The sequence below is a fragment of the Papilio machaon genome, chromosome 15 (assembly GCF_912999745.1).
Source record: "Papilio machaon chromosome 15, ilPapMach1.1, whole genome shotgun sequence".
Lineage (NCBI taxonomy): Eukaryota > Metazoa > Arthropoda > Insecta > Lepidoptera > Papilionidae > Papilio > Papilio machaon.
Genome location: NC_060000.1, coordinates 1,420,058 through 1,436,861, shown reverse-complemented (window position 1 = coordinate 1,436,861; position 16,804 = coordinate 1,420,058). Strand labels below are relative to the sequence as shown.

At 32.1% G+C, this 16,804-nt stretch overlaps 1 protein-coding gene across 5 annotated transcripts in view; it reads left to right on the top strand.

Moving 5' to 3' along the window:
- Window positions 1–16,804, top strand: part of LOC106720897 (NPC intracellular cholesterol transporter 1) — a 54,739-nt gene that overhangs the window by 4,815 nt on the left and 33,120 nt on the right. For all 5 annotated transcript variants that reach the window (XM_045681338.1, XM_045681340.1, XM_045681339.1 and 2 more), the window contains exon 2: window positions 10,272–10,394. In XM_045681338.1, coding sequence (XP_045537294.1) covers window positions 10,272–10,394 — 123 coding nt within the window. The remainder of the gene's footprint in view (window positions 1–10,271; window positions 10,395–16,804) is intronic.

The following is a 16,804-nucleotide window of genomic DNA, read 5'->3' as shown; positions in this document are numbered from 1 at the left end:
TTAGTTATGTATAGGTTTGTATTACCATTCAACTATGACCGTCTGTAGCCTCAATAACCTTAATCAATTATTTACTGTACGTGTCGTTCAATGCGTATTCCTTGGAATTTTTTCAGTCTGCATTTTGTGGAGGTTTTCAATTAATCGTTTATTGTTAGTTTGGTCCTCAGCTTGGAAATTAATTCTAGTTAGTAACTAAGTTTGTAAAAGTTCAGTACGTAAATGTTAAAAGCAACAGTCATAGTGACGTAGTTCAAGGCCTGAACCGCGTCACCTCGTATGCACACCGCATGACAATGTTGTGATATGCGCATCTCGCTTCCTTGTAAACACTGACCTCAACATCCAGACATACAACTTTTTTTTATTAATATTTAAAACAAAAAATGAGCAGTAACAAAAGGCAATCGAATGAATTCTATTTGTTCAAAATCGATTGAGATATTAAAATTGCAGGAGTTCATAGTGGAATAGACCTCGTCGCGAAAAATGTTACCCTATTGTAAGTTAATAGAAAAGCTCCTGTACTATTTAAATCAATGTATATGTAGAATGTGAAGAAATGTTAAAAAAAAGTTACAGAAAAGGAGATACGCGATAAAATTACGAGTTTATTGCACGTTAATTATTTGCTCGTGGAAAACTACAATCAAATTAACAAACATAAACCACTTCAAGGACTTGTCTTGAATACATACATATCTTTGAGCGTACATATCTAGGTTTTAGTATGGAATGAAATTATCTTTAGGTTTTTGTGCTAATAAAACATGTTTTCCAATAATTTCGAGTAACGATCTATGTCCGGGATAAACTCCGAAATTTTAAATTAAAATGATAGTAACCTGTGTGAAATCAGAGCGGATTGTTTGTATACTATGTTAATATCTTTATTGTATGTTGTCTTAACATGTTATCAATAAACAATTTTGATATTATCTTAAGTGAAAAGATACTTTATCGAGAGTGTCATTAAACTTGTAAATAATATTGACATGTTGATAACTTTGAGAAAACCGCTTACGAACTCGACATGACTTTCCTCTCTCTTTTATAAAAAAACATACTGTATTACTACAAAAATACAGCCGTTTAGTTGGACCCTTTGACCGCCGGGAGACATTATGGACGTCAACGTAGTTTTAAAACAGATTGTTTTACACTGAAATATGTATCATCGAAACTGTTTCCTGTATTAGTAATTTGTTATTTATTTGTCACATTTCAGAAGGCTAAGCATATTCATATTGATAATTATGATTAGGTACTATAAATGTCTAATATCAGCGCGCGATAAAAGATATATGAACCATGTTTAAGCTAAAATTTAATTGAAACACTAGTTAGCTAGCTAAGATTTTTATGGGTAGGTCTACCCCTCTCAATATATGTATTTTAAAAACCAAAGAGAACGTGGTACATACACGTATCACTGCACTAGAATTTTAATGTAAGTTACCAGTACTGGTTTAATTATTTAATTGGTTTAATAGTTAAATTCGTTTCTTATTTCAGAAGCGTTAACGGTGGGCCTAGCACGAATATTTTTGATAATCGCCATCGTATCATCGTTGACAAAATCTATATTAAAATATGTGTAGCGCCCCCTATCGAGCGTTAAAGTACACTAAAAATTTCATACTAATTTTGACATCATGACGATACGCCAATTGTGACAAATGTTCGTGCTAGACCCACAACATATGTTTGTCTATTTATGTTATACAATCTAGTCGGTAACACAAATAAATCCAGAATTGCAAGTCAGTTTTTACGCAGAGGAATATAAAGTTTGACAGTCTCTATTACACATAAAAATGCACATGAATATAATTTTCGTTGACGCAAGTATTCATTTCCTACCCATCGGTTAAATTTCTTTTGACGCTCACAAAGCAATTAGATCGAATACTTGTCATATCAACATATATAACTGCTGAATTATAGCTCTTATGGTTATAGTTTACGATACGATATTCGATCTTATGTCGGAAGCGAATTCAAATCTTTCTCTGTATAGTGTTGCTACCCGCATATATTTATCTCCAAGACCCCAAGTTCATGTTTAATTCGGTGTTGATTCCGAAATGGTGCTCATGTTCTTTAAATTATTTCGACAAATTTATAAATAAATCAAGAAAAAATATGACTTACTAAGTAGGAATAAGATTGAACATTAGTAGATTTTTTATAAATGTGAATGTTTAGGGATGGATGTTTGTTGAAATGTATCTCCAGAACGGTTCAACGGATCTTCATGATATTGGTACATTCATATTGGCAATTCCTTCAAAAATTCCATTACAATATATGTGTTGTATATGATCCAAGTTGGCTTAGATTTGGCCATATTTAAAAAGGAGAAGGTTTTCAATTCGTCTGTATGATTTTTTTACTTTTTTTTGTTACTTCGTAACTGCGCTCCTGGTTGTCCGATCTTCATGCTTCTTTAATTCGAAAGTGAGTGGCATTTTGTCATGGGTAGACGTGTTTGTATCTACTTGAAGATTTTGTAGTAATTTCAAATATACTTGCTTCGATATATTGAAATATAATATACAAATAATTAATAATTAATTACTTTCCTATTTATTTTAAAGGTGTAGCAACTGATAGGATTTTGGTATATTTCCTTTGTAAGTAATTATTTTTGAAAATAAGTAGGTATTTTGTATGTTAATAACATATTATCTTTTAATTAATGTAAATGTGCTAAATAATTGTAAATATATTAAAATTGTCTTCTTGCTTGCTTATTTGCACATTGGTTTTTATGTTTTGGGTTTCCCACGACTTGGTACCTGTAATTAGTGAATGAATTCGTCTATGCTTTATCCCAAACTGTAATCTATTTCGGATCTAAATGTTATCTAGATTAGTTCAGTTGTTCTGGAGTTACATAGTAACAAAAAAATCGCATTTATAATATTCCTAAGATGGATAAAAATACATGGAGGCGAGTAAATAAGATGTATTTCTCACGGTATTTTTTAACTATGCATATGCATCTTCAATACTATCAAATTATTTACATCAAACTATTAACTTGGACTTAATTAAAACCTATTTGAAAATAACATGAAATCTATAAAAAACGTCTTTAACAACGATAATTTTGGGTTTTATTATATTACTAGCGACCCGCCCCGGCTTCGCACGGGTGCAATGCAAAATATACCTACTACAGAATGTCCTTATACACAACGTTCACAGCGTTCACATTAGAAACCTTTAAATTTATCAGTGTTTCTCTACTATATTATGCATTTATTATACATACAAACCTTCCTTAAGAATCACTCTATCTATTAAAAAAAACCGCGTCAAAATCCGTTGCGTAGTTTTAAAGATCTAAGCATACATACGGACATACAGCGAAAGCGACTTTGTTTTATACTATGTATTGATAATGGTTTAAATACTTCATGTCCATGTATATTCATTTTTTAAGTATTGTATAAGCTGATCTGAAATTTCATCCAAATTTCATTTAGAATTTCAAGTGCTATACAAATGCAATTAAAAGTACTAAAATTAGACGACCGCTGTGGAAGCATTCGTGTGCATTCGAAATAATTCATAGCAGGAAGTTGTCGAAAAGTTAGACGTAAACATTGGGTTTTATGACGACCTTGCCTCCGCACTCTGAGAAACTACTAAATGCTTTAAACAGTATTCGCCTTATGAAATGCTAATGTATAGAGTATGAACAAGCGAAATGTTTATAATTACAACGTCTGGCTTCATACAAGAATTTATTTTGTACTACATAAGTTCCTAAACAGGGCCTCTTTGATTGTAAAGCCTCTAGCATTAAGGAAATGATGAGGATGAGGTTATAAGTAACTAGCTGTCGTCAGAGACTTCGTTCGCACGTGATTAAAAAAATTTAATTGTAGTCTATGGGTTCTGATGCCAAATTTCATAAAGATCCATTGAACGGTTCTAGAGATACCTTCTAATGAATCCATCTATCCAGAAATATAACCGAAGAAGGACATAGTGTATGGTTACTAAGTTAAAATGCAGAATCATTTTGATGAAAAACTTCTATACTCATCTGTTATTGACAACGATATTGTCATTGTTACCGTGGATCTCCACTACCAGACAATACGTTATTTTGTATAAATGCTTGTGCCGTGGAACCCCACGGTTACGCTATCAGACGTAAAAATTAGTTATTACATATTAGTCGTTATCTTATCACATTCAAATGAAAGATTACTTTTGTTTGAAAACACTCAACAATAGAAATGGTCTGCGCTCTTTTGTTTTTTTTTTATAAACAAAAGAGTGGAAAGCTACCATGTATTGATAACAGGTCTTACTATCACAAAGACTAACCACACTTATATTCGTTAAGTGGTCACTAAAGGACTGTTTAAGTAACCATTAACTGTGAGTTGAAGTAAGCGCTACAAGGAACGAGAAGACGATGTGGAGTTTTATCTCAATGCATGTTTTAGATAGTAACAAAATTTAATCGCCTTGTATGTTTTTTTTAGTAGATTTGATTTCACTTTCAGTGAGAGATGATTTGTATTCGTATATGCTGTATTGTTTTCAAACAAGTCTATATAATTCAATTACTAATATGCGTGACTCAGCTCACTACGTCGGTTTGACCGGAAATTCCTGATTTATTCGCCCCCCCATATGTGTATGTCTTGGCACCATGGCAATGAGTATTTTATTTCTTTCAACTGAAAGTGCAATTTGCAACGTATTGAACTGAAGACTTATAAATTTCTCTAGAATATTTATATGGCTTCAATAAATCCGCGTATAATTTTTGTTGTTGTTATATTATGCATCTAATTTTCATTTTTGAAAAAAAAAGCAATCCCAATTATGGCAGATGTGTTCCGTAATTTGTTTTTTTGTTTTTGAAATTTTTGCCTTTGCCTTTATGCGACGATCTGTTCAAAATACCTACAACAATAGAAAACAATTCGTTATTAAGTGTATTTTTGTTTCTGATGTTTTCATATTTGAAGATGCAGATTTTAATAGGAATTATTATTGATTTAATTCAATAAAATAAATAAATAATTTTTACATATAAAAATGTGCAACAAACAAACAACATTTTTATAAACAATATATCTTACTAATGTTATAAATGCCATTGTTTAGATGTATAGATGGATGGATGGATGGATGTTTGTTACAAGTTATCCGAAACGGCTGCATTGATCTCTCTGAAATTTAGCATAAATATAGAACATAGGTTGGAAGAACACATAAGCTACTAATTAAGTTTCTTTTTTTTAATTCCGCTAGAACAGAGTCAGGGGCTATAGCTAGTAAATATATAATAATATCTAGATACTTAAATATCTAACAATATGTGTTCATTCCAGTAGTCCGATACGATGAATTCCATTCAGTTGCCAATGTAACATTGTGAGTTGATTGACTGTAATTAGATGGTAACGACTGTTCTCGATGACAATGTTCATGGCTTGGCAACATCACCAAATGTATTATTACAATATTCGAAGCTTCTAGGAGTATAACAAAGACATTTTGATATACATGTCGCCGAAGAGAACTCAGAAATTAATTTACTTGCGCAATATGTTCTAGTATTCAGACTTTGATCCTGTTTTTCATCCATTCGTACTCTTATCTATTGATTGGAATAAACATACTATTTTTATCTGACGTTTATTGTACACTAGCTTTTACCCGCGACTCCGTCTGCGCGGAATAAAAAATAGTTAACGGGGTAAAAATTTTAAAGCCATAAATTTTCAGTCAAATCGGTTCAGCCGTTCTTGAGTTATAAATAGTGTAACTAACACGACTTTCTTATATGTATATATATATATATATATATACTTATATACATATATATATATTTTATCTTTGTTTCTTATTGTTTTATAAATACATAGGATTGATCAAAATATGTTTTTTACACTGTTCTATTGTTTAAGATTACATTGTAAATAACACCATCTAGCGTTTTTTCCGATCGTAAAATGTATTGACATATTGATGTTCAATAAAGTGAGAATTTTTATATGACTTGTTTACATTAAATACTTTTTGAATACCGGGTCGCTCTTCGCTTATCTGTGTTATTTGGAAAGGTTTCCTTCGTCTCACACCTTATAAAGACAGGAGGAAACTCGTGCTTTTCTTAGAGCTGATAGCTATATAATAAAATTAAAAAAAGAACAAAACTTTTAGAAAACAAGGTTGTATTGAATTCTTGTTAATTAAAATAGCTAAAAATTAAAAAAAAACAGTCAAACTACTCGTTAGGACGATTCAAACGAGCTCAAATTCGATAAGGTTGTGTAGTTTCATTGTGAATTTCCTATGGCTATCTTCCAGCTCCATAATCAGATCAGTACCATGTCATTACTATATTGCATTGTCACGCGATTACACTTGTGTGCAAAATTTCAACTCAATCAGTAACCGGGAAGATTTGATCACAAACATCGGGACAGGTGAAACTAAATAAAAACTTGTAAAATATGAACATTGTAAAGTCAAAACCTTTTTGGTCTTGCTAAAAAATTAACTTTTTGATCTCTGCTTTTTCTTCGTAGCTAGTATATTATACAAATTGTTACAATTTCTGATGTATAAAGTCAAATATAGTAATACAAAGGTTGAGTTCAATATTTTTTTACATATTTAAGAAAATTACCTCGACTAATTTTTTAGTAATTTTTTGAGCGTTATTTTAACGCTAGCGAAATTTACGTTAGCCTTTCGTTTTCATATTCATTTCAAACAAGCGTAGTTTGCTTTGCCGAACTCCTCTCGTGGGAAATCAGCTTTAATGTAACAAATTCTATTTGAAAGGTCATTTTGGTTTGTACTATGTATGTAAAGGTCAGTTCATCAACCTAGTTTATACAAAGGAAACTTCTTTGTTAGATATTTACTAGTGTTTTGATTATATTTAACTAGCTTTTACCCGCGGCTCCGTCCGCGCGGAATATAAAATAGAAAACGGGGTAAAAATTATCCTATGTCCGTTTCCTGGTTCTAAGCTTCAGCCGTTCTTGAGTTATAAATAGTGTAACTAACACGACTTTCTTTTATATATATAGATTTCAAATTATACTATTCTATACAATTATTCTTACTGATATGATAACTGCGAAAGTTTTGACAGATGGATGGATGGCTGTTATTACGTATCTCCAGAACTTCTAAACCGATCTCGCTAAAATTAAGCATAGATTAAGAGCATAGTCTCCATGTGAAGTTGAGTTTATTATTCGAATTTCTGATGACTACAGAGTATGTTGGGAAAAGTTTTCCATGTCTATGGCTGATTTATTAAACCTCTTTGTTTCTAATTAATAATCTTTATAAATTTTAGTTTTAATGTTAAGGTTTGATAATTCGACCTTAAATAGTAAACAGGTCAAAGTCATACCCATGGGTCATCAATTGCACAATATTACGTTTTAAGAATTATTATGTAATAAACTGGTTTTCTTGTAAATATTTTAAGAACGGAAAGTTCTTATTAGAAACGGTTGTTAATATAGTTTCAAACAAAACAATTTGCTATACGAACTCAAGTGGGAAGCGAATTTAGTATTTTGCCTTTAAGTATGTTGGGTTTAGTGTGTTTTGATGACACGTGGATTTTCTTTATTAGTCTATTTCATTGGAACTAAAACTTATTGCTAATTGTTTTATGTTATGATAGGGAAATTTAAAATATTTTGCTTTTTCCTCGTGTTTAAATATTATTGAAATGTAGTCAGTATGTAGCATTAACAGTAGTTTATTTTAGCATAGATGATTTCTAAATGATCGATGTGCGGTTATAACTTATTATAAACAACAAACAACAATGATTCAGTTTTTTTTTCCCAATCAATAGCATATACTGGTGTTGATTAAGAGATTAGTCCCAATTTGTGGCGATGTTTTTCAAATCATCCTTTGACACATTCGAACTTCAACAATAATTGGACAAAGTAACTTATAGTAGAGCGATAGAGAGATTAGAGCGTCGGTGGCTCAGGGGTTAAGCACTTGACTTGCAGTCTGCAATTCCTTGGTTCGATTCCCGCAATGTACCAATGTGATTTTCGATTTGCATATGCAACGACATTCTTACGGTGAAGGAAAACATCGTGATGCAACCTGCATATATCTGAGAAGAAATTTAATTATATGTGTGAAGTCGACCATCCCGCACTGGGCCAGCGTGTTTGGCCTGGTCACCCCTAACTTAGGGTAGGCTCCCTCAGTGGGGACGTATAGTGAGCTGATGGATATGAACTGATAGTAAATTGTTGCACCTGACCCAATCCTAAACGATTTCTTTATCTATCCTGCTCTCAGTCTTATAAAAGTTGGCCAAAGTTTTGCAAATATGTTGAAATCATTGGATAGCGTTCGTCAAACATCATATTAATATCCGTTTCGTTCTCCTCAATCTGTCATACAAAATATTTGCTTATTTTTGCTATAAAAATACCAGTGTTAATCGTTAAAAGAAATAAAAGTTTCGTGCAGCACGCTGCGCAGGAGTAGATACGACTCGATTATGTGTCATTCACGAAATATTTTTTTTTTTATATCGAATAAACTAGTGTTTTTATGTAATATTTCGTCACACATTGTGAAAGTGAATCATAAGAAGCTATCTTAAGTTAATGAAGTGAGCATCATCGGTTGAAAATTATTTTTCTTATGTAATATAATGTTATATGTTTTATGTACATAATACATTTGTATTTTATGTAATTTAATTTTTGTGTTCGTACTAGGGTTTTATATTATCACTGATTTGAGCGTGTGTTAAAATTTCTGAATCTTACTACAGTCAAATTGTTAACGACATATCCCGCTTTATTCAGAGTTAACAAATAAATATTTTTTATTGCTATTTTATTTATACGTGTCATAGATTATTTATACAATATTGGAATGTTTATCGATTCATGTTATTCTGTTTGCTTACAACGAGTCATATGAATAAGTAGATGCAGGAAGTGAGATTTCCTGCTCGTTTATGGATGAGGTATAGAGGTCACTGTCGGAGCTTGCGGCTACGCTCAACCTTTTTATATTGAGTTTGAATTTGGCATATCTATTAGTTTATTTGAATGTAAAGTGACAAGACTAAGGATTATAAGGCTGTTAAATGACGGGTTCTATATCTACTCTATGAACAACTTTACAAAAAAGTTGTTAATTATGATTTTTTTTTTATTCAAGGATGATACGAGTAACAATATGGTTTTGTACAAGTTTTCCGCTGTTTTAGACAATTAAGTAAATAATGGGTTTTTGAGAAGAAAATACTCTTTGAAAACATATTATTATCTCTGTTTTGTCAAAAGTAATGACAGGGAGACAATATGTTATTTTACAGATATTTTGGTCTCAGAAACCAACTGTTAGTCAATGATTTTGTCTTCCAATAGATATTGTAGAATTCTTTTAGACATAAGTTAGACACTATAATACCATGGAAACAAGCGAATAGTAAAAAAACAAATGTGATAAAGTTGTTTTTTCCGATTCCTAGCTTAGGTATAAAGTTGATCTATTTTGGCATGAATTATGCTCTATTTCGAGTCTGTTTTATATATATTTTTTTGTAAACAACTAGCTTGTGTCCTGTATAATCAAGTTAGGTGGACGTCGACGTAACGGTTCTTCCTGTAAATCAGTTCGCATTTGCGTCGATCGTATGTATAATACATCTGATTCTTATCAGCCTGTTCTTTTATTGTAATGCTGTGATTGGTTTTTGATCTCGACATTGAATAATTTGAAATAAGAAGTTTTTTTTTTATTTTCCTGGAAGGATTTCATGTTTCTTTTGTGGTCAGTGATTTCAACTATGTTTGAATGAATTTAGGTAGTCATGCGTAATTCTAAAATTGATGACATGCAGATCAGCTCACGGTTCACATGTGTGAAGCAGATCAGTGAATCAGCTCACAGTTAAGCTCAATTTGTACGTGTATAGATTTATGATTTGCGTTTTGAACTACGGACTGCGAAGTCACCAAGCTGCTTGCGGCTCGTTGCCTAATATAGTATATCGCGATGAGCCGTGAGCTATTGAATTATTGAGCTGCAGTTCATCGGTTCAATTCTCCGTGATCTGAACTTTGAACTGGTTCAGAACTGGTTAATATACATCTAAATTTAGGTAATATTTAGTAGTTCTTTTTTTATAAAGGTAACAGGTACACACATACATGGTACACGAGGTTTCACGATCCAGGACACCAAGATGTTGATTGTATTGTTAATTGTTGCAGATACCTGGTTGTGCGGCTGAAGATGGTCATTGCGTGTGGTACGGCGTGTGCACACAGCAAGCGTTTACTATATACAACTGCGCCTACAACGGCACCGCACAGCCCATAGACAATGCATCAATGGTGAGTACCTATCACTAAGTAACACTACGCGTCAGGGTATCATTTCCACTAGCGACTGCGTAAGCCCACAGTTGTATAGCTATCGACACTAGTGGAAAACGGATCTTATATAATGAAAATAAACTTGAGCTATCTTCATCAAAATACTTAAATTAAAAAAAAAATGATTAAAAATACAATTAATATATACCAGCAGTTTAATTAAAGGATAAAAAATGTTTTTAATTCTTTATAATTTAAATTGAAATAATTGCAACTAATATTATGGGCACCCCCAAGGGCGGTCCAAGTAGGTCACAGGGTGGCGTGCGTCCGAGGCTATATTTAGCCGCGATATGCAGTTCTACGTCACTACAGACCCAGTTCTCTTTGAGGAACTAGGAACTTGACCCGTACGCGGTCGAGTTAAAATTAGTATCGTTCTTATAATACCATGATGGTTGAGGTTTACGTTGCGAAATTCATATCAAGCCAACGTTCAGATACGACCTTGGCGAAATACTCAATATGGACGGTATTAAAAGGATAAACTGACGTGCATTTGTAGATATATGAATGTGGAAGAGGTGCCAGGACCGCGCTGTGGAAGTCAGAAATCCCTGTCTACCCCTCTTTCAATCTACTTGATAAAACGGAAACAACAATATGTCTCTATACACAAGTTTCGATAGTGGAAACGCACAGTAAACCCTATAAATTGATTGCAATTTGAATAATCGATATAATGGTCAACTGTTCAACTAAAATCTTAAAACAAATATTATATTAGAACAAAACTTTACATTACTCAATTGAACTAAACGTTGAGTTAAATATATAATTTTGATAATTTATATAAGTTTAGTTTATATATTTAGAATGCGTCATTCAATATTTAGTTTAAAACGTGATAGATTAGATAGTTTAAGTTTACATGATATGTTTTATTGAAGTTGTCTAGAGGTAAAGACAAATTTTCATTTTTATATTACACTTTTCTTGACGTAAAGCGATATGTATTACCAACATTTAAAATCTTTGAAGTATAGAAAAAGGGTTGAAAAAAAATTATATGTAATAATAAGGCGTGTGTTTTTTTTCTATTATATAGCTGTATTTTTTCTAGTAAATAAAGCGGATTTGCATTTGTATTTGTCTAGGAAGGCTCTTAGAAGCCCCGACCGAGTTATGAGATTGCACGCTTCGTTGGTCTCCTAATACCAATCAAAAAACTGCTTATTGTGACCGTAACATGATTGAAACGTGATTTGTCATTACCAAGCAATGTACTTTGTATTGAAAATAATGGCATTTTGTTTTTCGTTTCAATTATAAAAATATTAATAATCTTAGCGCCATTAATTTATTCTAGCCTGTTTTCTCCTCATGAAATAATCATTTCACGGCAAGAATTTATAATTTTGACTCAAATGAATGCCATATTACTTGTCATCCAAATGTCATGATTTAATACGTTCCATGCCACTAAGTTTTTTTTCGCATGAAAGCCCGGCGAGTACTGAACGTGTTAAAATTATGTTATTACTCCTGTTAGAAAATTTAATGATTTTACTAGCTAGTTTTTTAGTTTATTATACACTAGCTTTTACCCGCGACTCCGTCCGCGCGGAATAAAAAAAGTGCACACAAGATAAAAAAAAGTTCCTATGTCTGTCTCCTAGTTCTAAGCTACCTCCCCATCAATTTTCAGCTAAATCAGTTCGACTGATCTTGAGTTATAAATAGTGTAACTAACACAACTTTCTTTTATATATATAGAAGATAAGATTAGGGAGTATTTAAAGTTTTAGTATTCTTGATACTTGCATAAAAACTTGGCTACATTGGATGTCTTTTGATGGCTACACGCGTACGTCATCTAAGATCAAATAGTATGTTCTAGAATGAACGTAGAATATTGCTTCCTTCGTGCAGTAACGCGGCGAAAGTGGGTCGCCACTTGCGAGTGATATCGCTCAAGTCAACAGTTCGACGTCGACGCGCATTGACAGCTGGATTTTTTGTTGTTTATAACTTTAATTTCACTCATATTTGAGTGTTTTTTTATTCTATGGTACGACTTTTTTAAGCAGAAAACATAATATTTGCTTTAAGACCCACGGAGTTCAAAGCATGCTATCGTACATTGTACTGTGAACGTTTTTCCGCACCAATAAACACTTTACGGTTTGGCGAATGCAGACAGGTCTTAGATTGTCTGAACTAGAAAAGCTAATTTTTATCAACTTTATGCATATATCGCTATTAGCCGTCATATCTGAACTCACATCTTAGTAATTTTATAAATGCGAAAGTTTAGGTGGATGGATGTTTGTTAGAATGCATCTTGATAACGGCTCAACGGATTTTGATGATATTTGGCACACATGTAGAATATAGTCTGGAAGAGCACATAGGCTACTTATTAAGTTTTTTAATGCCGCGCTGATGGAGACGCGGCTGTCAGCCAGTTTTACATAAATATCCTTTTTGACACAATCCATTCATAATTACAGTCAAAACCGTTTATGGCGACACCGTTTAGAACAACATACCGGTTAAATTGACCAAAATCAAAGGTCCTGGCTGAATGTTATATACATATCTTTCCTATTAATACCTGTCACCGGTTGTTACAACTATCGGTTTTTACGACTCAATATGAGTAGTCCCTTCGATGTCGTTATAACAGATTTTGACTGTATTTTATTGTTTTTTGAAGATGATCGACTAACTAACAAATAAGTACAATCATTTTAATAAGTAAAAGTATCAATGAGTCAAAATTGTTTACTTTATACTCGCTTACTGATGACGAATTAATTGCTTTAGATACTAGAAAATATTCATGGAACGTTATCAATGACACAAATGGCTTTGTAAAAAAACGTGACTCAAGCTGACGTAATTTATCTAACAAAAAAAGTTTAAGCATTGGGTTTTTAATTATAATGAATTTATATGTGATATTCATTTCTGTACCCATATTTTTGTATTGATGTCAGGGCATATTATACAAAGGCATTTAGAACATGTAGCCAAAAAAAAAGTTTTTTTTCCTTCCTTTGTCCTTTTTTAAAAGTTATTCTATTGTTTTTCTCGACTTGTTTAAAAAATATTTCGTAATGTTACAACTAATAAATATAATTAACATATGACTTCATAGTTAATGTCGTCATCTGGTCACAAATTACTCAGTTAATATCTAAATCTGAAAATTGTTTGAAACCGGTTTAATTGAAACCGTGACGTAAACATGGAATTGTGTGAATTTGAATACTGCGTTTTCCTTAACATTGAAGATGTTAAATAAGACTGTTACTGTAAAATAATTTAATTTTTTATAGTTTTTTAATATCCTATGATAAAATATATTTCGTAAGATCGTTAAGACAATGACTAAATACTTTAAACTCGTTTCTTTAATCACCTAGAGACGAATACTGGTTTAGTTTTATGGCGACACATTTTTATTCAAATCGTAAGATTTTCCATATTATTGTTCTACTTACGAATTACTAGGTTTATAACTGTAATGGCTCAACTCATCAAACTCAACGCATCTGGATGAAATTTGGCATGGATATAAAAACATAGCCTGGAAGAAAACATATGCTACCAATTACATATGTTTTTAATTCCGCGCGAACGGAGACGGAGAAAGGAAAAATCCGTGAAAGGAGAATCGCGGGCGACAGTTAGTCATGAATATATTTGTCAAACATTCCATGAGTAAATATAAAAAAATACTTCCATACTTTGTTCACTTTACAGCATATGCATTTGTGGGAATGTTTCATATAGCTAAATATAAATGTTGTGATGAGTTTCCAGAGGCGCAGTTCAATACAAACATAGTGTTTGTAGAACTTGGCATTGGGTCTTAAGTGCGTCATGATTGTGTACCGTATATCATTTAGTACTAGATAAGTTTGTAGATAACCGTTGATTATCACTGTCGAAATATTCGTGTAATCCTATTTTATCCCTTTCTGTCTCATTGGACAAACTGAGATAACAATATGTTGTTGTGTTTCGGCTATGAATTTGCGGATTCATTTGTTATTCATTAACACTAAGCGTCGTTTAAACAGACATGCACCGACGAGTCCTTTAGTGACGATTAAGACCTGGAGTGTTGCAATTTAAGTCACGTGATTTCTTGCCTTTTGGGTCTGAAATGTTGAAACGCAGTTTTGTTCTGTGTCACCAATTGAAGTAAGGACATAATAATTATATTAACGATGACTGGTTTATTTGAAATGTCAATTAACATGTTGTTCCTTCGAGTTTTCAATGTCGTCTGCGATTGACTAATTTGTGTATTTATGCTCTTGAAAATTTTATGATGGAAAGATACTTGGAATAAAATCAGTACAATGATTATTATGAGCTATTAAATAAAGCTCAATAAATTAGAAAAGTATCATAGAATAGTGTTTTAAAGGATTTTTCAAATTAGTTTCACTTTATAGAAAATACTAGTTGTCGCCGGCGACTTAATTCCGCGAATTAAAATAAAACATGTATGTTCTAGACTATGTTCTACATCTATACCAAATTTCATCAACATCCGTTGAGGAATTCTGGAGATATCTTCAAATAAACATCCATCCATCTAAACATTTGCATTTATAATATAAGTAAGAATTAGTAAGATTTCGGGTCATAGATAAATAATGTATTATTGCTATAATTTTTAAGTAGGTACAACAGTCCCTCTGTACTATTTTCATTACATTTTAGCATCACTTTATATTCTTGGCTCTGGGTGATGTTTATGTTTATTATTTACGATACGTACAAATGGCGAGACGTATTTCGTAGAAACAATCCTATCGTGTATTCGTACGGCATGGGTTCCTAGAAAATATTTCGTATAACCTTAAAATCGGTTGGGCAAGGGAAAATGAATAGGATTTAACAGTTCCAAAATTGATATTATTATTAAAAAAATATTATTTACCAAATATCGTAGTTCAAAGAGAATGTGAGGGATTTGTTATTGTATTAGTTTTTCGGCGGTAAAAATTTACGGATAAAATTTAACATTACGAAGTAACATAAGTAATACTTGAACGTCGAAGTCATGTAAATGTTAAAACCAGTTTACGATGAAGAATAACCAGTTTTATCACTTTGTTCTTATTTTTAATCTTTTTTTTTAAATATTATGACTGTTTGTTGTTTGACCTCACAAACTTCCCGATTTTTAATTTGGATTTATTCACTTTATGATACTTTATTATGATTATTTCTGGTATTTTGTTGTGTATTATCACATTTTTTTACATATTTTCCGCCATTATATAAGGTATGCTGTTGGTACAGAATACAAAATGGCGTAACGTTACGATAGGCAGCGCGTTGCCAAACAAACGTGCGCTTGCGAAATTTTAGTACGATCTGTATATAGTTTAATTGATGTTTTGATCTTGAATGTCGCCATTTTACTTTTACAAATGACGTACTTTTTTTGATGACGTACAAATGTACACTTCATTCCTGTCTTATAGATTGTAAGTTACTAATATTATAAATGCGAATGGATGGATGTTTATTACTAGGTAATGGCGAAATGGATGTCGATCTTTGGTATAGATGTAGACCACAGTCTGGAGGAACACATAGGTTACCTATTATCCCGGAAATGTGTATGTTCTTCGTGGGATATATATGATTAACATACATATTTACTCGCTAAATCTCCAACAGTTCGACATTTCTTATTGAAATTTGGCACAAGTTTAGAATATAATAGTACTACTATTCATCCGGGTTTTTTTTTATTCCACGCGGACGAATTCGCGGGCAAAAGCTAGTATGGTATAAATGTAAGAAATTAAACAATCTTTTTTACCTAATGTAAATAAATATGCTATAGCAATATTATGATATAACCAAAAAATTCTGCAGTATTATTATTGACCTATTCTTTGCTAGCAAAGATGTCATTTTGTGTCTGTCAAAGTTAAAGTTGATAGTTTAACCCAAATGGTATTTTATATTAAATAAACAACAACGTTTTGCTCACCATTAATTTTATTTGTGTGGGATTTTCCGGAGACCTTTATTTTACCCATTTCCCTCCCTATTTTGTTTTACTTTGCTCACTTGATAATACCTTTGTTTCTTTGAAGAGTTTAATTACAAGTCTGCACTCGAGAGGTAATTTCACTTCTTTGTTGAGAAATTCTTTTTTGATAAATTACTTCATATATTATCTGATACGGATTATCTATATATATAAAAGAAAGTCGTGTTAGTTACACCATTTATAACTCAAGAACGGCTGAATCGATTTGACTGAAAATTGGTGGGCAGGTAGCTTAGAACCAGGAAACGGACATAGGATAATTTTTACCCCGTTTTCTATTTTTTATTCCGCGCGGACGGAGTCGCGGGTAAAAGCTAGTATTTAATAAAATTTA